This window comes from Mytilus californianus, unplaced genomic scaffold (assembly GCF_021869535.1).
Source record: "Mytilus californianus isolate M0D057914Y unplaced genomic scaffold, xbMytCali1.0.p SCAF_6, whole genome shotgun sequence".
Classification (NCBI taxonomy): domain Eukaryota; kingdom Metazoa; phylum Mollusca; class Bivalvia; order Mytilida; family Mytilidae; genus Mytilus; species Mytilus californianus.
The window spans coordinates 104,771,525-104,795,356 of record NW_026262712.1 but is presented as its reverse complement, the minus strand read 5'-3'; the positions used below and the strand labels follow the sequence as shown (position 1 = coordinate 104,795,356).

The 23,832-nt window shown below is 32.3% G+C and overlaps 1 protein-coding gene across 1 annotated transcript in view; it reads left to right on the top strand.

Annotated features, from left to right (window-relative positions):
* LOC127706248 (short-chain collagen C4-like) overlaps positions 1-23,207 on the top strand; it is a 47,681-nt gene extending 24,474 nt beyond the window's left edge. Inside the window, exon 5 of the mRNA XM_052210754.1 lies at positions 22,952-23,207. Coding sequence (XP_052066714.1) covers positions 22,952-23,190 — 239 coding nt within the window. The 3' untranslated portion in view covers positions 23,191-23,207. The remainder of the gene's footprint in view (positions 1-22,951) is intronic.
* Positions 23,208-23,832: the final 625 nt, after the last annotated feature.

Below are 23,832 nucleotides of genomic sequence, written 5' to 3'. Positions count from 1 at the left end.
GCTGTAGTTGTCCATACCCATGATTGTGAAGACTATGTCCTGTCAGCATCAGACCAGTCTCTAATAGATATGATGAAACATTACTTGCATACGTAAAGACGAGATACATGTCCCCAGCCAGACAAAACATCCAATACAGGTTTTTACAATTGTACCAATTTTGATTTAATAGGATTTAAGCCTTAAAATAAACCAAAGTTTAAAATCAATTATAATTGAAAAAATAGCGACGCAATTAACTTATTCTGTAATACATATGAAAATTGATGATTGATAACTAATTTTTGATGATGTGGGATCAATGTATTTATGTCACCAAACGACATAATAATGACATTTGATGTTTTTCTGCTTTGTATCGATCTGATGAGTTAAGCCTTTTTTCAACTGATTTCTATAGTTTGTTATGTTGTGCTGTTAAACCACTGTCCTATGTTAGGGGGAGTGTTGAGCGCTCACAAAACATGTTTAACCCGCCACATTCTTTATGTGCCTGTCCCAAGTCAGGAGCCTGTAGTTCAGTGGTTGAGGTTAGTTCATGTCTGTCATATTTGTTTTTCGTTAATTGTTTTGTTATAAGTTATGCCGTTAGTTTTCTCAATTGAATTGTTTTATATTTTTCATGTCGGGACCTTTTATAGCCGACTATACGGTATGGGTTTTTCTCATTGGTTAAGGCCGTACAGTTGCCTATAATTGCTTACATCCACTTTATTTAAACTTTGGTGGATAGTTGTCTCATTGGCAATCATACCTCATCTCCTTATTTCTATATTTGATAAAAAATAGCACCATTCATCGATAAAAATTATGATATGTTTTCAGCAGTAATTTATCATAAATATTTTTTAGTTTTCCTTTTAAATGTTAAATTATTATATCATTAAGTATAGCTGCTTGTTATTCTTTGATCTGCTTTCTTCTTTGCAGGAGTGACCTATGTGCGTTAGGGAAAGAAAAGTTGTCCAAAAGGATCTGAAATGGTGTATACAGGTGAATTAAATTTCTTCTATTAGCGTTACATTACGATATCATTGCTTGGTGTTGAATAACGTTTATCAAATATATTATTCTTTTCGGGTCATAAGTCAGAATGTATCTTAACCCTTTCCCTTTCAGGCATTTTAGACCTTTACTAATCGAAAAGACACTATCAAAGTTCAATTGAATACTGCATTCGCACCAATGGTCATGCACATGCCATGTTAGGCTCATATGAAAGATAATTGATCAAATATTTCAGAAAATTACGTTTAAAGATAATTCGTCCTTTTTTGGTCACGTGGGATGTTTAGAAAAGTCACGTGACTTTTGGAGAAAATGTGGAAAAATACGAAATCCTTGGGACAAAAGTCGTGTAGAGACAAATTGTTGCGCTGATAGGGTAAGGTTTTGGTGGAAACACAATGCCCCAAGTCTGTTAAAGACATACAAGTTATCATATTGGTATTAAAAGAGGAAATACGTGCTATATGCCTTGAAATTTCGATGTCCGTAACATTCAAAATAACTGATTTCAGACGCTCTTTTCGTCCAATTTCAAACTCGGACACTAGTTTTTTGTCTAAATCGATTTCAGTCAAGCAGTAACCTAAATTTTGTTTTTATAAGGGAAAATTCATTGAATTACTAATGATAACTTGATGTGGCGCACCCTGGACCCGAGGAAGTAAATGGGGGACAGGGGGGGGGGGCAATTTGGCACACACATTCTTTTTAAAACAAACATAAGTATTTCGTTGGTTTTTCTTTTTGAAATTGAAAGTAAAGTTAAGTTAAGTTACATTTAATATAGGAAATAATTTTTCCACCTCCGGCAGTGAGAATCGAACACGCGATCTTTCCGCCTTGGGTTTGTTCAGCATACCCCTGCACCACTGGCATCGTTAGGAATATATTGAAATTTAAGTACTTAAGTCTATTACTCAAGACGTGAAAAAAAGCAACATATGAAGATCCTAACCCAGCTTGTTTTCTTTTAGAAATTATGTGTTCAGATAATATATTTTTGATGCCAAATGGCCAAATGCATGGTTTTTGCGCAAATATAGCAGGAATCCAGTTCTTAGTCTGTCTTGTTTCCATTGACATATACAATTTCCTTCATTTAAACAAAAGTGTTTACAACTTTATCATACCCAAACACTTACGAAACCATGTTTTGTTACATCTATTTCAACTTTGCTAAAAAAAATTCAGGACATTTCAGTGGTTTTTGTCTCTTTTACGATAAAATCTTGAAGAAATGACTACGGATTTTTAGCGCATTTCAAGTTTGTGATTGCGCTGGTACACTAAAAATTACATCTTTAACTAGTGTACAAGTTAGAACTATTATTTTAATACCTTTCTTCAAAAACTCACTGCACAGTTATTGAAAAAAGTCAAAATTCCCCAAAAAAGGACAGTTCTCTATGCACTTCTTTTTGAAAATATTCTTTAAAATTCGAAGAAAAAAAAAGGTTTTTACAGAATAAAAACATGTCAGTAAGAGGCGAATTGACTATAAACTGATAATGATAGAAGTTTGATACACATTCAATCATTTTGCTGGTATTCTGAGGATTAATTTGAGCGCTTAACCATATCTGTACGTCAGCAAATGACGATGGAACAAGACTAAATGCCCCAAAAATATCTTAAAATTTGCTTCACCGGTAAGCTGTACCGGTGTGAAAGGGAAAGGGTTAAGTGATATTAAACATATTCTATTGTTATATAGAGATACTATTCTAAATTACAAAAAAAAAACATAATGGCACCATAGAAAAAACAACTGAAATACCTTAATAATCCATAACATATTGAAAAGATTTTATACGATTAAGTACAACAGTTGTACATCATTATTATTGGCAAGCTTGAGCACATGTTTGATTTAAGGTCAAGTCGATGGGAATATGTACACAAATAAAGGAGGTGGAGGGAATTGTTTGTGTCTCCCGAATGATCCAGAGAATGGACAGAACCAATCATATAGCAATGACCAGGTATATGGTAGTGAATATAAACTTAGTTCGTCATCCAAACCGTATGTACAAACAGGAAGTCCCATGTGCTGTATGCTGTCCTGATAATTCCAGGTACATTAGTTAGTTTTAATTGTTACACATGAAATTATGTGCAATGTACAAGAATTTACACACTTTGTTATCTATGACTTTTGGAAAATTATCTAAGACTTTTTATTCAAAGAGGTTGATGACTCCACATTTTCTTAACATACGTTTAGGAACAAAACAACATATCATTTCATATCATTTTGTGGTTTTGTGTACAATGTTTTGAAAAGCGGATTTCCTTGATGAACATAACTAGTATACATTTAAAAAATTTTTGTCTATTCACACAGATGATTTAAGGGTGACCATATATTGTTCAACGTATTTGCTATGGAAAGCAGTTTTAAAATGAAAATAACATTCAAATTATGAAATAAGCACAAATCGCAAACCTAATAATCCGTACTATACCATTTTTACTTACAATAAAAAATAGCTACCACTATGCAATATAATACTTGCCTTTAATTTTTGATTTGGTCGAAAGACTTGTTATAAAAGATGGAACTCAGAATATAATGGTTATCTGATGAGTGATCATAACATTCATTATAGACAGGACTTTGCCTGTGTGGACATCAATGCAGAACCCCTAGACAATAAGAATGGAAGTGAAGATGGCGCATTGTTGTATGCTCTCCGAACCAAATGTGGCAGTTTGAGATGTCCTCCATATACAAATGAAACGGATGTTCTCTGTGTCGTTTGTACAAAGTAAAACGTTTGACATTAAATGAAAATACATAAAGATTTGCTTTTGCTATATCATTATCCTAATCACTTTCTGTGCGGAACATGTTTTGTTATTGAGTAGTCAATTATTATCAAACTTTGTTTACTGCATCTGGCACATAACACTTGAAACAAAGGATAACACATACATAGTTATGTATGCGTCATATTTGACTTACAGCCTAAATTAGGGTCGTTTCACAAATAAGTTTTATGTCAAAACGGAGATGTTGTAAAGGAACGCACCCAATATCGTTCTTTTAGAAAATCATGCGATTTTTGTATCTTCTTATGGATTTATAACAGTTGAATACCGATAAACTACTGTCCCCTTCAATTTCAGCAGCACCAACATAAGGAGTACATATCTCCTGGTTGATGTGTTAATCCATGTTCTGTTTATTCCAACCAGAATTTCCTTCATAGAAGGTGGCAGCTTATAAGAAAGATAGTGATACTAGGGTTCGCAGTGGTAAAGTTGACGTTTTGTTCTCGAACGTTTTAGGACGTCATCATGATTTTAGTGATCTTTTTAGCCACACTTAATCACGAATGATGTTAGTTCAACAAAGAGTATATATCGACAATTGTTCTCATTGAAAAGGTTGAAGTTGTTCCTAAGAAACTTTTACGGAAGCCACTATGAGTTGGTTCAACCTTATATTTTTATTTTTTAATATGTATTTTATCCGGAAAGTGTATACTAGTACGGCATTATGTTTTATGAACTATCAACTACACAAACATTTTGTTGACCTTATAGTTAGATTTAGCTAGTATAATTGTTTTGTTGGCGTCTCTGTCAGATTTATTTGTATGTTTACTTGAATGTTTTTAGTCAGTTGTGTTGTAATGTATGTTTACACATTTTTGGCTGCTGGGTCTCAATTATTGTCATGTTGACTTATTATGTCTGTTGGGTTATCAACCCGATTTTGTCAATATAACAGAACTATAAACAACTGTCATACAAATTAGGGGTTTAGCTAGATGTAAAATGTTTTAACAGACGCCATTACGAGTTGGTTGACCGTTATTGAATTTCTGTTTCACAGATGACAACGGATATGTTCCAATTGTCCAACCACAAGACCGTGCTTTTTTCCTCAATTGTGACCTGCTGAACTAGACCTTTCACCGGATGTGTACTTGCATGAGCAATACGACGGGTGCCACATGTGGAGCAGGATCTAGTTACCCGTCCGGAACCTGAGATCACTCCCGGTTTCTGGTGGGGTTCGTATTTTTCAGCCTTTAGTTTTCTTTTTTTTTTGTATTCTGTTGTTTATCTTTTATTTCTTTTTGTTTTTTGCTATGGTGTTGTCACTTGTTTTCGACTTACATGTTTTAATGTCCTTTTGGTTTCTTTCGCCTCTATACGCACCATTTGTTTGGGAAAATGCTTGCAACAATGCAGAAATATGACAGTTGTTTTTCCATTCGTTCCATTGGTTAATTTAGTCTAACGCTTGATTTTACCAATTTTTATGGACTTTCCTCTTTTCGAATTTACCTTTTAGTTTTGTTTTTTGTAATACTTTTTCACAATTATAGAATATTGGTGATATCGTATAAAACACAAAGTTAAGAAATGCATTGTAAAAGCTTAAGTTTGAACGTCAACGATCGTGACGACACAATTGAGAGGAGCGCTATACGGTATGTTAAGTAAGCGGACTTCACCAAAATGGTTTTACAGAAGATGGCAGACATATTGTAATTGCCGTAGCCACACTTCCGTCGTCTTTTAACGATTTAGCTACATTGAAAACCTATTTCATAAGACCACTTATAGGAGAGCAAAAACGTGGTCTCATTAGACGGTGGTCTTTTGATTAAAGTTCAATCTATATGAAATGCACTACATAAGGACATACAATAAATGGTCTTATAACACAGCTGTTTGCTGAATACATGTGGTTTCTTGTGCAATTTGTTACTGTAAATATTGAACTGCGATATGTTGATGAAATCAATGTTTTACTGAACATTTTAACTGAACAGAAAACATCTTTTTTTCCATAAGATATGTCAAGTGTCTTTATTCTGTTAATACAGAAGGGTTTTGATAAACAAGCGAACCAAAAGGACGTGACACTTTCATTTAAATAAGTCAATAATAAAGAAAATAGACCATTTCTCGAATCTTTCACATATTTACTCCTTTGCCTGCTTCGAATCGACACTAAATAAGATTTACGATGCCCAACACGAATAGATAGACCGATAGGATTTTTTTGAATCTGAACTCACTGACAGTCTTTAATATTCAGATATGTATTTACTATTATGGTCGTCTGATCTGCTAATCGGTTTCTGTCGGATTTTCGATTGCGACATTTTGATTGAGTATGAATTAGCCTTGCGGATGATGCATGCAAAACAGGAGAATGTTGAAATCATCCCTTCGTAAATTTTACGGACACCATCACGAGTTGGTTGACCGTTATGGAATAACCGTTTCACAGATGATATCGGATATGTTCCTTATGTCGTAACTACAATACCCTTCCCTTTTCACGAATGTGACTTGCCGAATTAGACTATTTACCGGATTTGTAATAACATAAGCAACACGACGGTGCCACATGTGGAGCCGGATCTGCTTACCCTTCCGGAGCACCTGAGATCACCCCCAGTTGTTGGTGGGGTTCGTGTTGCTTAGTCTTTAGTTTTCTATGTTATGTCATCTGTACTATTATTTGTCTGTTTGTCTTTTTATTTTTGGCCATGGCGTTGTCAGTTTGTTTTCGATTTATGAGTTTGACTGTCCCTCTGGTATCGTTCGTTCCTCTTTTACCTTGTCGACGCAACCGATCTCGTTTTGTTTTGAGTTGAGGCTTCAATGAATTTGTTGATACCTTAATTTCTATATTCTTAATTCCTTCCGTTTCAGACATTTTAGACCTTTACTTATCGAAAAGACACTATCAAAGTTCAATTGAATACTGCATTCTCACCAAAGATCATATGCAAAGGCCATATTGGACTCATATAAAAGATAATTGTTTGAATATTTCAGAAAATTAAATTTGAAGACAATTTGTATTGTTACGATCACGTTGTATCTTTCCAAAAATATCGCGATTTGAGGGAAAATGTGAAAAAATATGAAATGGTATAGTTTAGGTGGAGAAGAAATGATCCAAGTCTGTTAGAGACAGACATGTTGCCATATTGGTATAGAAAAAGAAAATAAGTGCTATATGTCTTGCAATGTCGATGTCCGTAGCATTCAAAATAAACGATTTCTGAAGCTTTTTTCGTCTAAAACTAATTCCTTATCGAAGTTTCTGGGTAAATCGTGTTCATTCAAGTAGATAACTAAATTTGGCACTTACTAATTAACTCGATGTTGTGGCGCACCATAGACCGTAGCAATGGGGGTAAAGAGTGGGTGCAATTGGGCACACGAATTCTTTTAAAAACATAAATATTTTTCATCAGACTTTTGCATGTATGTTGGGTTTTGTTTTTAAGTAAAGTTACGTTTAGTTACATTTTAAATAGGAAATAATGTTTTCTTTAATAAATTCTGAGTTGAGATTATATATATGTGTTGCCGAATTCATGATTTGAATCAAATGTAGGAAAAATCACACCTTAGTAATTTTTCCCTTGACATAAACATGTTCCTTCATTTGAACAAAAGTGTTTTCAACTTAACCATAAGCAAGCACTTAAGAAACAATGTTTTGTTACATTTATTTTAACTTCGCTAAAAAAAATTCAGGATATTTGTCACTTTTTTAATAAATTCTATAACACATGACCACCAATTTCAAGTTTGTGAATACGGTGGTACACAACGAATGACATAATAAACTAGTGTACTAGTGTAAGTTAGAATTATTATTTTGATAATATTGTTTAAAACAAACTGCAGTTATTGAAAATAGTAAGATTTTTCCAAAATAAACAATATTCTTAAAAGTATTTTATGAATATGTTCTGTTTAAATTTAAAAAAAAGGTGTTTACAGAAAATATACTTTGCAATAAGAGGCAAATCGATGTTAAACAGAAAAGAATAGCAGTTTGATGTACATTGGCAAACAAATTGTCTTACAATTTGCTTCACCTGTACAGTCAAGGAAAAGGGTTTATGGATTGATGAGATTTGAACAGCGGTAGGCTACTGTTGTCTCAAATTTTAAATAGATCATTATAAATAACCTATAGATTCAGACATGCATACAACACAATTTAAGCTACGATAAATATAAATTAAACATCATTAATTGCAGAATCAATATGTGTTTTTTGGATGTGACATTTATGAAAGCAACTGTACGGTTGTTCACAGCCGTGAATGTACCGATTATGGCATATCGGCCTCAGATCAGTCACTGATAAATATGATGAAACATTACTTACATACGTAAAGAGAAGGGGAAAATAAGAATAAGTAGATGTGGTATGATTAGCAATGTTACAACTATCCACCAAAGTTCAAATGAAGTGTATGTAAGCAATTATAGGCAACCGTACGGCCTTCAACAATGAGAAAAACCAATACCGTACGGTCGGCTATAAAAGGCACCGACATGAAAAATATGAAACAATTCAATTGAGAAAAACTAACGGCCTAATTTATAACAAAACAATTTACGAAAACATATATGACAGACATGAACCAACGACAACCACTGAATTACAGGCTCCTGACTTAGGACAGGCATACAAAGAATGTGGCGGGGTTAAACATGTTTGTGAGCGCTAATCTGGGTCAGTGGTGAAACAGTACAACATAAGAACAAACTATAAAAATCAATTGAAAAAGGCTTAACTTATCAGATTGATACAAATCGAAAAACATCTAACAAAAACACAGAGTGGACGTGGACGGGTACTTATACATCTCCACAATAAAATGACACTATGAATGTCCACCACAAGGCAAAACATCCAATACAGTTTTTTTTAAAGTATTTTGCCAAATCTTCTGTTATAGTTTAAAAAAAGTGAACAATTAATGATCAATGTATAATATGAAAATAGCTTAGTTCAACAATGAGCAATATTTTCTCTCATTGGTAATTGAAAGTATGTTTTACTATAATCATCAACATTTGCTATTTTTAAACAAAAATATAGAACATATAATAATAAGTAGCAGTTGAATTTATAACAAAAGTGTTATACTGCTTTTAGATGTTGAATTATTCCAAAAAAGTATTCCTTTTGAAAATCCTTTTCAAGTTCCCATCACAGCAAGTATAGATGTTTTCGAATTGGTAGTGAACATTTAATTTTTTTTTTGTTCATATCTTTAGGGGTTACCTATATAGGTGGGGGAAAGAAAAATTGTCCAAACGGAGTTTACATAGTGTATACAGGTAACAGAAATTTTTTCTTATATAAGCATTCTATAGCAGGTATCCAGTTCCTGAAAGTTCCATGAAGTTTTTTATGTACCATACTTATAGGAATTATATTTGTATTAAATATCAAATTAATTTGAATGTTTTGCTTTTGTAATAAACATGATTAAAACGAAAAACTTTTTTGTTTAAATAATGTATCCTTAGAGTCATCAAGATATAATTTGATCAAAAGTTGTTATGTTATTGATTAAATACAAATTCCGTTTTCCCCTGATGGATATAGGTGTCTCATTAACAATGATATCACATCTTTTTTTCATACTAAAAAGAGCGAAAGATATTAAAGGTTTATTTTTTTAATATGATTATTGATCACATTTTTACCATTCAGGACAAGTCGGTGGAACTCAATATGGATACAGAGGAGGTGGTGTGAATTATTTATGTCTCCCTAATGATCCAGAGAATGGACAGCATCAATCATATGACAATAACCAGGTATATTGTAGTGAATATCGACTTAGTTCATCAGTGAAGCCATCAGAATGGTCAGAAAGTATGGGCAGCAAGGAAGTGTCATGCGCTGTTTGTTACCGAAAACAGAGATCAGCTGTCCTTATGATACCCGGTACTGTACACCAACTTATTTTCGCGAATATTTTATTTCACGTTTAGCCCTGTCTATTCCACTTCGACGATTTGATTTCGTAGTTTTCAATTTAGTTGATGTAGTTAAATAAGGAAAGATGCAAGCTTTATTTATTCGCTACGATTAATATTTCCGTTATTTTTCAAATCGCGAACATAATATAAAAAAGAAGATGCGGTATGATTGTCAATGAGACAACTCTCCACAAGAGACCAAATGACACAGAAATTAACAACTATAGGTCACCGTACGGCCTTCAACAATGAGCAAAGCCCAAACCGCACAGTCAGCTATAAAATGCCCCGAACTGACAATGTAAAACAATTCAAACGAGAAAACTAACGGCCTAATTTATGTACAAAAAATGAACGAAAAACGAATATGTAACACATAAACAAACGACAACCACTGAGTTACAGGCTCCTGACTTGGGACAGACACATACATACAGAATGTGGCGGGGTTAAACATGTTAGCGGGATCCCAACCCTTCCCTAACCTGGGACAGTGGTGTAACAGTACAACATTAGAACGAACTATAAAAATCAGTTGAAAGAGGTTTAACTCATCAGATGGATAAAAATACAAATACTACAATTACAAGTAGACGTGGCCGGGTACTTGTACATCCAAACAACAAAAAGACACCAAGTACAGATCTGAGAGTACTCGCAGTTACTGACAGCTAGTTCAAAGCCACTAACAACTAATAAAAAAAAAATCATGCATCTAGGACTAAATTACCAATCCGTACACATCCATATAAGTTGGTTTACAGTATATTGTTACTCTAGTATTACGATTGTCATGGAGAATAGAATGTAAATGCAATTTCAGATAGTTCATACATGAATTAAACAACAAATCACATTAAAAGATTACTTTAATAACGTTATCAGTATCGGAACCCATGCAACCAACAGAAGGTGAGCATTGTACGTTTTACGCCATGAAAAAATAAACTGAAAAACATAATTGGTTTATACAGTTAATGTGAAAGTTAATCTACGGTCTTTCAAATAATAAATTTAAAAAAAACCAAAACAAAACCAGTATATCAACAGAGGTTTTTTTCGGAAGATCAAGAAGTGAGACAATAAAAATTGTAGACTTAAGAATAGGTGAACAGAATAGATAATTGAACGTTGATAAGTTACACTCTTTTTAAAGTACTAGCATAGAAAATGCCATCAGTAAGTTAGTGAACAGCTTAAGTAGATTACTTCAAATGCATTTTGTATCTGTGCTTTATTATATGAATATCAAATGATGTAACTAGGTTGTAAACATTTCCCGATCTTCAAACGTTAAGCTTATAACCTTTACTCGATATTTCTTTGACCAGATTAATAAAAGATAGTAATCATTATTCATAAACATAAAATGTAATAATCATTTAGGTCGATAGACTTGCTATAGAGGATGGAACTCAAAATACAATGGTTATCTGATGAGTAGTCATAAAGGACATTATAAAAGAGACTACGCATGTGTAGACAAAAATGCAGAACCATTAGACGAAAAGAATGGAGAGGAAAGTGGAGCTTTGTTTTATACTCTCCGAACGAAATTTGGAAGTTTGAGTTGTCCTTCGTATACCAACGAAGCAAATGTTCTTTTAGTCGTTTGTACAAAGTCAAATGTATTAAAATAAAATAAATATGAATGCCTTAATCTTATTGTATGCAATCTAAATTGTGTGTATTCTGATTGCATTGTCTCCATGGTTTTTTTTCCAATTACGTGAATCTACATGAGGATTGATTGTTACGGCACTAACGTTATTCTACAAGTAATTGATACCTCAGACAAAGTACATATGTAGTGTGGCAAATTTGTTTTATATGAAAGTAATAAACGATTATTTGTTAATAAATACATCTTAATATTGTAAACAACGTTGTCATAAAATTATAATCATCAAAATAGACATGTGTTTTGTTATCTTGGCATCATATATATTTTATATGAATTGTGATCACGTGATCCGATATAACGTCACTTGTACCTTCCGGATTAAACAGGGTTCATCGCTTGACTTTTAAAAAAATAAATATTAAAAGACCATGGAGTTTTTAACTGTGTATTATCCCCAATTCTGTACTACTGGATTTGCTAAGAATTGCTCATAGTTTGAGTTCAAACCATGCAAATCATTTAATAATAGTACTACTATGATAATTTTGATAACAATTATTTAAAAGCAAAAATACATTAGAAATAATGGAGATACAACACTATGAAAATATTGTTCTCTGATCTATCTTTATGAATAAGCTATTATAATACAAATAGGAGTGTGAAGATAGAACAGTGAAGTTCTGACAAAAACTCGAAAAGTATAGAAATCTTGTATTATAGTTGTATGGGAGATATATCATTGCACTTTGATCTCAAATATAAAGCTATTTCCATTTGTATCAAAAGTGGACTTGTAACACTAAAAGATTCACACGACGATATCGATAAATGCGACAGCGATATCCCCGATATTTCATGTTCAGTAGATATCTGTCCGTATCAGTTCGAGTCAGTAATCAAATAATCAATTGACAAAAAAGACAGCGTTTCGTGTTCACAATATTCTGACATAAGCGACTAGGCTCAAGCCGAAAGATTTTATAAACACCTAGTGGTTCGTATTAATGTGTTACTTTTGATGGTTTCGGTCATTTAAACATTGTCATATTCATTTTGTTTTTCCAATTTGAAAGTTTCGGTAAAAATATTCCCTTAAAACCGATAAACATAAAGCGTAGATTTAATGAACTGAAGGAGTAGATGAAGCTCTGACTTATTCATCGTCACCATTTTCATCGTTTCAAATACTTTACCTTTCGGTTGATGTTTTGAGCGCAACCTTTTACCATTTTTATGAAGAGAACAAACCATGATGCACTGTTAAGATATATTAAATATTCGAGTCATGTTGCTTGATAAAGACATTTTAATCTATAAAAAAACACATCAAAGATAACAGTCTGTTAATTTTATACGCCAGACGCTCGTTTCGTCTACAAACAGCTCGCCAGTTACGCTCGATTCGGAAAAAGTTAATGGCCAAACAAAGAACGAAGTTGGAAAAGCGCTATAAGCACAATAAGCATCTGATTAGAATCTGTTCATAATTGACTTATTCCTGATGCATTACTCCAGTAATAGTTTATCCCGTTTATTATAAGAAAGGAGGTGCTTTGATTGTCATTGAGACAACTATCCACCATAAATAGATTGACGATGATGGAAGCACCCATACCGTAAGACCTTCCACAATGAGCAAAACCACTACTTTATAGTAAGCTATAAATGACTACAACATAAAAAATGTGAAAGAATTCGAACTAGAAACCAACGGCCTGATAAAAGATAAAGCAACAGACGAAAAAACAAATTTGACAGGCAGTAACCAACAACAACCACTGATTAACAGGCTCCTGACGTGGGACAGGTACACACAGAACGTGGCTTTGTTAAACATATGTTTCAGCGTTCAACTCTGCTTTAACCTGCAACAGTGGTGTAACAGAACAAAATAAGAACAAACTTTAAAAACAAATTCGAGAATATTCTTTTTGGTTCATTGTGTTTTCTGTGTATCTACATGAACTCTTCAAACCTTTCAACTTCATGTATGTAGAGCCTTGAACATAATTGCAATAAAAAATAAAGACAAATAAGATTACCTTGTACTTGTAATAAAGTTAAACTGAACTACACTACGCAAAATATATTTATTACATACAAAGTACACTATTGATAAACCATTGATACCTAATAGCTACATCACCTTTTCCAAAAATACTTAATGAAGTATTTCCCCAAAACTTAAAAAATTAAAAACATAAAGAGACGACTTATCATTCATATATTATTTTCGCAATCTTGTACCAATTGAAAGTCAAAATTGTCCTGGTCTGCAAATGCATGATGGTGTATAATCAATACTTTGCTTAATAGCTTTTGGAGTCGCATATTGCATCGCCACTAAGAATTACAAATTACTTCCTTGTCATACAGGTCTGTAAAAAGGCTGTATGTTCCGAATCAAAGACAAATTAGCAGATAGCGACACAAATAAATTTTGTAATATGTTGTACAATTTATATGAGTTAGACTCTTCTGTGACTTCAAAAACACTACGCATATAACTATAGGTTATTTATCAGACATATTTGTTTTCATACATACTTCCAAAGCTTTTCATTTCTGTGCATTAAGAAGGATCTTGTTAACAATTGTTCTGTGTACCCCTCATTTTATAGACAAACATTCCATAAAATGATTAAACGAATTTGAAATGTAATCAAAGAGTGGTCTGAGGGGTTGGCATTTTTTCCTGAAATAGGAAAATAGAAAATAAGTTAAAATATCACTGGTTTATATAATGTTAGGAACAATACAACCAATAATGAACATCATAAAAGACAATTTTCATATGTCAATAATTTTGTTGGGTTATGTTATCACAAAATGAACTATTTCATGACAATTGTCTTCTTTTCTTATCATAAAAATGATTCCTTACCAACCTTCTTGAACTGTAATGCATTTTAATATGAAAAATATAGTAACTCAAAATCGAGAAAGACTGGCAGTCAGTCAGTAGTATAGAACAAAGCTTTCCTTTCAACATTTTTAATGTAAAATCCATTTGTGGCCACTTATGTCAAAATGTAGGGATTACGTTCATTGCAATAATGTTTAACAAGTTGGTATTCAAATGACATATAAATATACACGTAACAACTGTTAAAGGTCTTTGCCTATTATCCTTAAATTTTCAGTTGTTAAGTTTCTGTAAAGAATTTGAATGGTTAAATCTTAGTCAATATCACACAATTTAGTTTATTTTTATGTTGTACGATAAGTTATTACGGATAGAAATACCATAGGGAAAATACGCGTTTATTGAGCCAAATTTGAGAGTGAATTAATATTGTTCAACATATTTTGGTATGGTCAAGTAAAATTAAATGTACACTAACAAACCTTAAGTTCATATCCATTTCAACAGAGTACTCTTACCATAATAGCAAGCAGAATATTAATCAATATTAAACTTAAATATTGTAGGCAGACAAGCTTGCTATAGAGGTTGGAAATCAGAATGTAATGGTTAGATGAGGTAGAGGAAAAATGTAACTTTTTACACTCTAAGCATCAAATGTGGTAGATTAGGATGTCCTCCGTATACTAATGACGCAAATGTTCTTGTATCGTGTAAAATATATTATGTCCACTGTGCTCTATCATGTAGCGTTATCGTTATCTCCCAGTGATTGTTTGAAATGTATCGTATTATGAAATATAGGGTACTTTGTTGTAAGTGGATATCACACTGAGTCTGAAATGAAAGACATAACAGAGACATGTTCAGTTAGGTCTTCTTCAATTCTGACTAATAGCTAGATATTGATAGTTATGAACTGAATATTAAAACAAGTGATGATTATAATACACTGATCGTTATCTTTTCAAAATGTTCGAGCGTTTTAAACCCCAAGGGTGACATGGGTATAAACGTATGTTCACCTTAGTCTTCTTCCGACCGGCAGTAATATCCTTGTCAACTTGTGGCGTCCATTTGGCTGTTTGATGTATAACTCCTTCGGAAAAGAATGCATCCTTATTCAAAGAGGGCCGAATAAAATTTTCATTTTCACAATAAATCTCATTAGATGCATTTTTCAAGATCCAAATAATTAAGGCTGCCTTTTCATAGCCTTTGGCAGATATTAGAGCAATTCTCAGTAACCACCAACCACTTCATACAGGAGGTCGGCACGCTTAGTCACCGAATTTCCTGAAACTTAGCTTTAACATGTAATCAGGTAAAAAAGTAAAAATAATGCCCACCAAAATGTTGTTAGGCAACCAAGTCAATGAGTAAAAATGATGCCCACCAAAATGTTGCTAGGCAACCAAGTCAATGAGTAAAAATGAATGGCGTTCAATTGTTTTATTTCGTAATCAATTTTATTGAATAAACTAAATACTAAAGTTTCACCGAAAGAATGTTTAAAAGATAATTTAAAGTTGACAAATTAATAGTTTTACTAGACTTACATGTTAAAGTCTGCGAGTGATGTTGTTTTTAGAATTTTCCTTATCAATATGTAATTTAGAATATATTTGCTCGGAATGTTTAATTGAGATGTACCATTTTTGCTTTTGTTTTTAAAATTTTTATCCCACCCGAAGAAACGAATGTTTAAACATGCTTTGTAATGGGAACATGTTCAATCTTGAAAAGATAAATATTTTTATTTTTAGTTATTTTATAATATTTCGGCAATTCATGCTTCGCGTGTAGTCAGTCGATATTTAGGTGCTTCTTAGCCAACATAGTAGTTGTGTTCCTCAAAAGTAAAAGAAACAGATACTGATTAGTCTTATTACAAATGTATTATATAAAGTCCTCTTTTCCCAAATCTGACTTTCCCAATTAGACTTATTACCGGATTTTTTTTTAAGTGAGAATGACGACGGGTGCCACATCTTGAGCAGAATCTGCTTATTCTTTCGGAGCACCTTAAATCACCCTCGGTCTTTGGTGGGGTTCGTGTTTTTCAGTCTTAAGTTTTCTATGTTGTGGTTTGTATGTTGTTGTCTTTTTGGTCCTTTCCTTTCTTTGACATGGCATGGTCAGTATATTTTCAACTTATAAGTTGAATATCCCTTTGGTATCTTTCGCCTCTCTGTTAATATCTTAATATAGAAGTGATAGTTTTTAAAAAAGAAGTATTGATGATGAATTTAAAGAATCATATGTTTGAATCGACCAAACAAAATAACATGTTATTTGACTACTGAATATGTAATTTTTTACGTGGTGTATTTATTTTCACGAATTTCGCAGTTGGTATAAAGTAAAATAACAAAAATACCAAACTCCAAAGAAAATTCAAAACGGAAAGTCCCTTAATAAATGTCAAAATCACAAGCTCACACACATCAAACGTCATATTACTGAATTGGTACAGGCATTTCTGATGTAGAAAATGATATATTTTTGCAGAAATAAACACAAATTAAAGGTATATACAAAACCATTGAATAAATGTTACTGTACGTGCATGTTCACCTTGTTTACCTCACACAACCTCAATTGAGATGTGAAACTGTTTAAACAACACAACTCATCACACAGAAAACCAATTAAGAATAAAAGGACAAAAGGTAACAAATTATGACCTAAGCAAAACATATGACAGCTTTGTTGTGTAACCAACAACTTGATCGGATAAAGACCTCAATCGAACAGATGACTGATTTGATGATTGAATAATCTTTGTAAATTTTGTTTATATTGTTTCATATTGTTAAACAAATACAGGTCTTATAAATGAATATTTTAATATTCCAAGTCCGGTATTTATGTTTGATATTTTCGAAAATACCGCTAATTTAAAAACACGCGAATTCGTCGGCAATACCAAATTCGCGAAAAAAGAACAGATACAGTGTTTGCTTTTGATAAAAATGACTGTATCGATTTGTAAAATTTATATAAGTGTTTGATATAACGATAGAGGGGTAAGCCGAATTGGAGTATTAATAATCTACGCCATGATATCAAGACGAATATGCAAAATGAAAGCTAAAACATGTGTGCAAGAACTTTAACACGAGGGACATTTCAAAGCCCCATCTCTGAACATTCACTGTAGCATATGCATGGGCATCAGGTGTTGTACCTTTCTTAAATGGTGATATAAACGAGATAAAAAGAGACCATCAATGTTCATGAAGTCTTTTAACTTGATCTGACTTTAACGAAAAAATGCACCTCACTATAGCAAGCATAATGTCTCATGTGCTAATGTTAGACAACGTACTGCACGATTGAATTGTTTCCTCAAATGATCCAAAACTGAAGCTTACATAAACAGATGAACCTGTTGACAAGACTACTAAGTTTTATGTACTAAGATGTACTAAATATTAGAGGATTATTGTGTATTAGTCATTAGTGCTGATTTGAACAAGAAAATAGATGTATTTTTCAGAACCCAGATATATAATATATTGAAAAACAACTTTCTTATTTAAAGATTAAACCCCACGAAAAGCTGAATTGAAAAGTTTGAAATATGTTAATCACTAGAATAAAAATGTCGTAAAGAAATAAGCATGTAGGAAGGTTGCAAAACTAAAACATAGTCTCACAAAACATGTTTAACCCCGCCGATTTTTGCGCCTGTCCCAAGTCAGGAGCCTCTGGCCTTTGTTAGTCTAGTATGTTTTTTAACTTTATTTCATTTATATGTTTTGGAGTTTAGTGTGACGTCCATTTTCACTGAACTAGCACACGGTTTTAGTTGGGGGCCAGCTGGGGACCACCTCCGGGTGCGGGATTTTCTCGCTGCATTGAGGACCCATTGCTTGCCTTCGGCTGTTGTCTACTCTTTTGTCGGGTTGTTGTCTCTTTGACATATTCCCCATTTCCATTCTCAATTGTATCTGTTTGTAAAATCGATTTATGAAGACAACTTTACCGTACCAAATCCTTACGACAGGATAGAAAATAAGGAAGTCATTTATATGTTTAAGCCCCAACCAATATTAGCCGTGTTTTACATGCGACATTAAATAAAAAATTAAGAGACTTTTGTCACCGCACTATAATTATACCTTTTTTTTCTAGTCACCTAACACCTTCGCTAATTAACTAAGGATTACAATTCTATTCTCTCCTTTTCACTCTAGGCAAATTAAAACAGAATTTGTGTATGAAGCGTTGTGCCATCTAGCGACAAATAGAAGTCAAAACAGCACTTGTACAAACTTAAGTTCGAAGGTGTAGAAATGGCCGCGTTCATTATTTACAAAGTTCGTGAAGCATAAACCGCATATATACGTTAACATTCCAAAATTTGCACAACGAACATTCGCAAGAACATCAATTAGTTGATTGAGTAATTTAAACCTGTCACTATATAATGTCTTATGTTTTGGGGGTAAAGACTCAAGGCATAATCTGCACGTGCTAATTGTTTATTTACATTTTCCACATGTATACGTTATCAACATTACGTTAAGGCACTTTTTGATTGGAAGCAGCCAGTTGCAACGGCCCCAATATCAATCATTACAATGTGCTTTCGAAATTCACACTTTATCTGCCAAGGGTGAAGAGGAGGCAACCGGATCGTACCCCTTGACTTGCGAAGATTATTAACAGACCACTGACCACGTTAAGGTATGACAGAGTAAGTCTTTAAATAAATACATTAGAAGTTAAGGATTTTTTGAAAATATTGGTAGTATCATCTCTATTTATACTATCACCCTTGCTTTGTCTCATTGGATAAACCCAAACGTTACCTATACTGAAATATAATCAGAGGCTACTTTCTAATGTCTGGGAAATGTTGTAAGATAAGTCTATATTTGTGGATGCAGAAAAAGTCAATAGTATGTCACGCAAATGGCTCATTATTCTTTGCCTGAAGATAAACGACATTTGATAGCAATTTATTTTACTGTTATAAACATCACACATTTTCATTTTTTAAAACGGAAAAGAAGAAAAGGTAAGTATTACAATAACATTTAACTCAAGTTTGAAAATTAGTTTCAATTGAAACCATATTAAATGCTTCCGTTTATGAAAGTTCACCTGCAATCTTGTGACGGAAATTAAACATAGACAACGTAGCACTACAAAAGTCCAAAAGTCTGAAAAGACCAATTTTTGTCTTAATTTGCATGAAGAATTACTCGACATTCTCCAAAAGTATGACTTATGTCTTAATTTTTCTTGACAAATTCTGATTTATATTAAATTTGTATGAAATTCACTGGACAGATTCTCGACATTCTTATTTTTTTCTCAGTATGGCTTGACATATTTTGAACATTTTGAATTGTGTCTTAAATTTACTTGACAATTCTGAGTTTTACAAATCATGACCAATGTACATGATATAACTTTACCTTTATATAATATACTGTTGTTTCAAGTTACAAGTATTACAACAAAAACAAAAGTTGGGCATGTACATATTTTTATAATTAAAAATTTGGGTATATAAATATTTTTATAAATACAAATATGGGTATGAAATTTAAAATATTAATTAATACAAATGCGGGTATGTTGATATAAACCAATTTAAATGTTGGCTTTGTAAATAATTACAAATGTTGATTCATAAATCTTATAAATAATTGCTAAATGATTAAATCGTATCATACTGTAAACATATTTCATTCTTCATGCATAATATTCAATGTTAATATGGTAAATAAACAATTATTGTACCAAAATGTGGCTTTTTATAATTAGCAAACTATTATTGTATCCTTATTCTTCTAAGTTTAGTTTAGCTATAATAGAAATGAGTAAATAACAGCAAAAGAAAGTGTTTAAACAGTGCAGAATGTGTCTATACACAATTCAGGCGAAATTTATACTGTTGAGATAGTGTCAAGACATCTTTAAGACCGTCAAGAATGTGTCGATATATATTTAGACAGCTTTAAGACTGTTAATAATGAGTCAAGACATATTCAGACATTATTAAGAATGTCAAGAATATGTCGAGACATATTCAGACATTATTAAGAATGTCAAGAATATGTCAAGACTGATCGAGACAAATTTAAGACAGTCAAGAATTGGTCGAGACTAATCAAGCCTCTTATCAGATAATACAGAAAGTGTCGAGAAATTTTTAGACAATTTTAATACTGTCAAGACATTTGTCAAGAAAAATCAAGAACTTTATTAGATAAATTCATACTTTGTTAAGAATTTTTAAAAATAATTCAGACAAAGAAAGAATGTCGAGTAAAAATTTATGCAAATTCAGACAAAAATTGGTCTTTTCAGACTTTTTGACTTTTGTAGTGTAGGCAACCATTACAATTAAACATATATAATTAATTATTTTAGCAAAAAAAATCTAGAGGTATCAAAGAGATTTAGATAATAAGGTCGTAGTGATTATTTGTATTTTAATTGATTTGTAGAATGAATATGCTTTTGCCATACATGACGATTGTCCTAGCAACTGTTATTATGGTTGTTGAAAATCATCAATGTAAGGACTATGTCCTGTCGGCATCAGATCAGTCACTGATAAATATGATAAAACATTACTTACATACTTCAAGTACAGATGATTGTCCGCCACCGAACAAAACATCAAATTCAGGTAATTACATTTTGTGCTAAATTTGATTTGTATTGCGTTGCTATTTTAATCGGATATGTAATCGAAAAAAGGAAAACAAAGATCGAAAACCAATTGTCAATGTAAAATTTGAGCGACAAAACATGTTGTTTTTTCTAACAGCGATCATTGTTAACTCACTATAATTGTAATTAAGGAAATAATAAAATTTCAGTGATTTTTATACAATTTGTAAAGGTAATGTCGTGTCAGAAACAGCTATATCATAAAAAAAAACATAATAGAAGATAAGAATCATAATTTATAATAACGTCGCTATACTAAGGAAACATGTCATGGAACCTAAAAGAAAATAGTGTCGGATATTTTATTCAAAGTTTATATATCATCACGTATAGTGGTTTTTGATTTGCTCGTTATTATCTTTTGTTTTTTTTTTCTTTTCGAAGGAGTGACTTATGTACGTTGGGGGAAAACAACTTGTCCAAGAGGAGTTGAAATAGTATATAAAGGTACGAGAAAATATTCTTTGTATAAGTTCGACTTTAATCTATATGGTTCTGCATATTCTAATAAGAATAATCAGTAATATGTAATATCAAAATTATTTGAAACAAAACAATTTTCTTTGTAGCTGAATAGACATTTGTCGTGAAACATATTGAGTTATAACAAAGATTTATTTGTTTCAAACAATTTTTATTGATATTGAGTAAATTGACCATTAGATGGCTGTATAAAAGTTTGTGTGCTGTTTCAGGACAAGTCGGTGGGAATGAATACCGAAATAAAGGCGGTGGTGTAAGCTATTTATGTCTCCCAAATGATCCTCCTGAAAATGGACCGCACCAACCATATAGCAATGACCAGGTTTATGGAGGTTAATATGAACTTGGTTCATCAATGAAGCCATCAGGATGGTCAGAAAGAATGGACAACAAGGAGGTGCCATGTTCTGTATGTTACCAAATACGTAGATCAGTTGTTCTTATGATACCAGGTATATACATTTATCATATTCCTACACAGGTGAACACTATTTGCCTCTTAAGTCAGTCTATTATAAGAGGAAATATTTAAAACATTTCTGATTTTTACGCAACAGAAAGTCTGAGCAAAACAATTTCTGTATATTAAATGACCTACAAATTAAGTTCCATTAATTGTACAGAATAAAAATATATTTGATATGATGTATGATCTAAAACCGGTAAAAAATAAACAATATATATACTAGTATGTGAACTAAATAAACCAAAGGGAAATTATCAAACTATAGCCTACAGAACTCAAGTTAAAAACCTTACTTAATATTAGGACTGTAAACTATACATCTTGTTTCTACAAACAAAATTTAAGTAAGCATTATTTCCATATTTCACCGGGTTGGTGTCAATGTGCACAAATCTCTACATAAATCAACTAAAATTCTATTGGTTAACTTACCATTTTATTAAAAGTTAATTTTTGAACAATCTTCATTTGTTTAAAATTTGTATAATAATCATTAGGATCTATTAATGATCCTGAATCGGACATAGTCTGCACCAATTTGTTTTAATTTGGCTAGTCAAAAGAAAATCAGCAAGTTTCTCCTCAAACATTGGGGACATGAGAAATAATTTCAACTCAAATAACGTCGTATCAAAAACAATGTGCTTGAAGTAACTGTAATGAAATAACCACTGAACATTCTGACATTGACTTAAAGGCTTACAAATCAAACATTGATACTTTCACATGTTCACAGAAAGTTTTGGACAACATAACACGGGAGAATTGTGTCCATAAACATAAATGTCTACATTAAGGACGTATTTCCATTGTGAAAGCTCATAAAGATTTGGATTAAAACTATACGTATACCATGCCTTTACAGACTTTGTAGATGTATGTTTGAAATTACAGTAAAGGATAAAATGTAAATTAATGCGTACTCTTTGAAATATTCTAGGTCGAAAAGCTTCGTTTAGTTTTCTATGTTGTGTTTTGTATACTGTTTTTTATCATTTTGTCTTTTTTTTAATGTATTATATTCTAGGTCGGAAGACTTGCTATAAAGGATGGAACTCAGAATACAATGGTTATCTGATGAGTGATCACGTAAATCATCATAAAAGGGACTACGCATGTGTGGACATCGATGCAGAACCGTTAGACAATAAGAATGGAAGTGAAAAAGGAGCTTTGTTTTATCCTCTCCGAACCAACTGTGGCGGTTTAAGATGTTCTCCATATACCAATGAAGCAGATGGTCTTTGTGTCGTTTGTACAAAATGAAAGTATTAAAAAAAATATAATTCTCAACGATGTATTTCTCCTGTATCATTGCCCTTATCTAAGTATATACTGACTTTCAGTTTAAATCAAAATGGAAGTTCATATTTACAATGTAGTATTACGCTGCCTTCAGTAAATACCAATTTTATATAGTTAACTAGTCAGGATTTCGAGAGCCACACTATTAGTTAGTTTGGTGTTATCAGGGGTGTACAGAATTTTACACCGGTGTCAAAAATTCATACACCATGAGGCGCAACCGAAGCATATGCTGATGATATGCGAATCCTGAATTTTAAATTTCCAAAATCGAAAATTGATTAATTTTACAATTCATGCTTTGCTATGAAAATTAGTACATGTTCTTACATTTGTGGGCATGTATCAGTTTACATTTTCGATTGCTATAAAATATGATCAGTGAGTGCTACTGACTGCTATATTTTAACCTAAAGTTTTGCTCGGAAATTTCTATGAATTTGTCGGAAAAAGTGTTGCATTTATCCCGCGGAATCATTTCCCGGTAATGCTAACGACAAATGCAACGTGGATTCGTGCTGCTTTGATTTAGTTTTCGTTTGTTGTTTTATCTTATTTGTCTCTGTCAGTATTGTTGCTATCGGTAAAAGGTAAAATTGATAA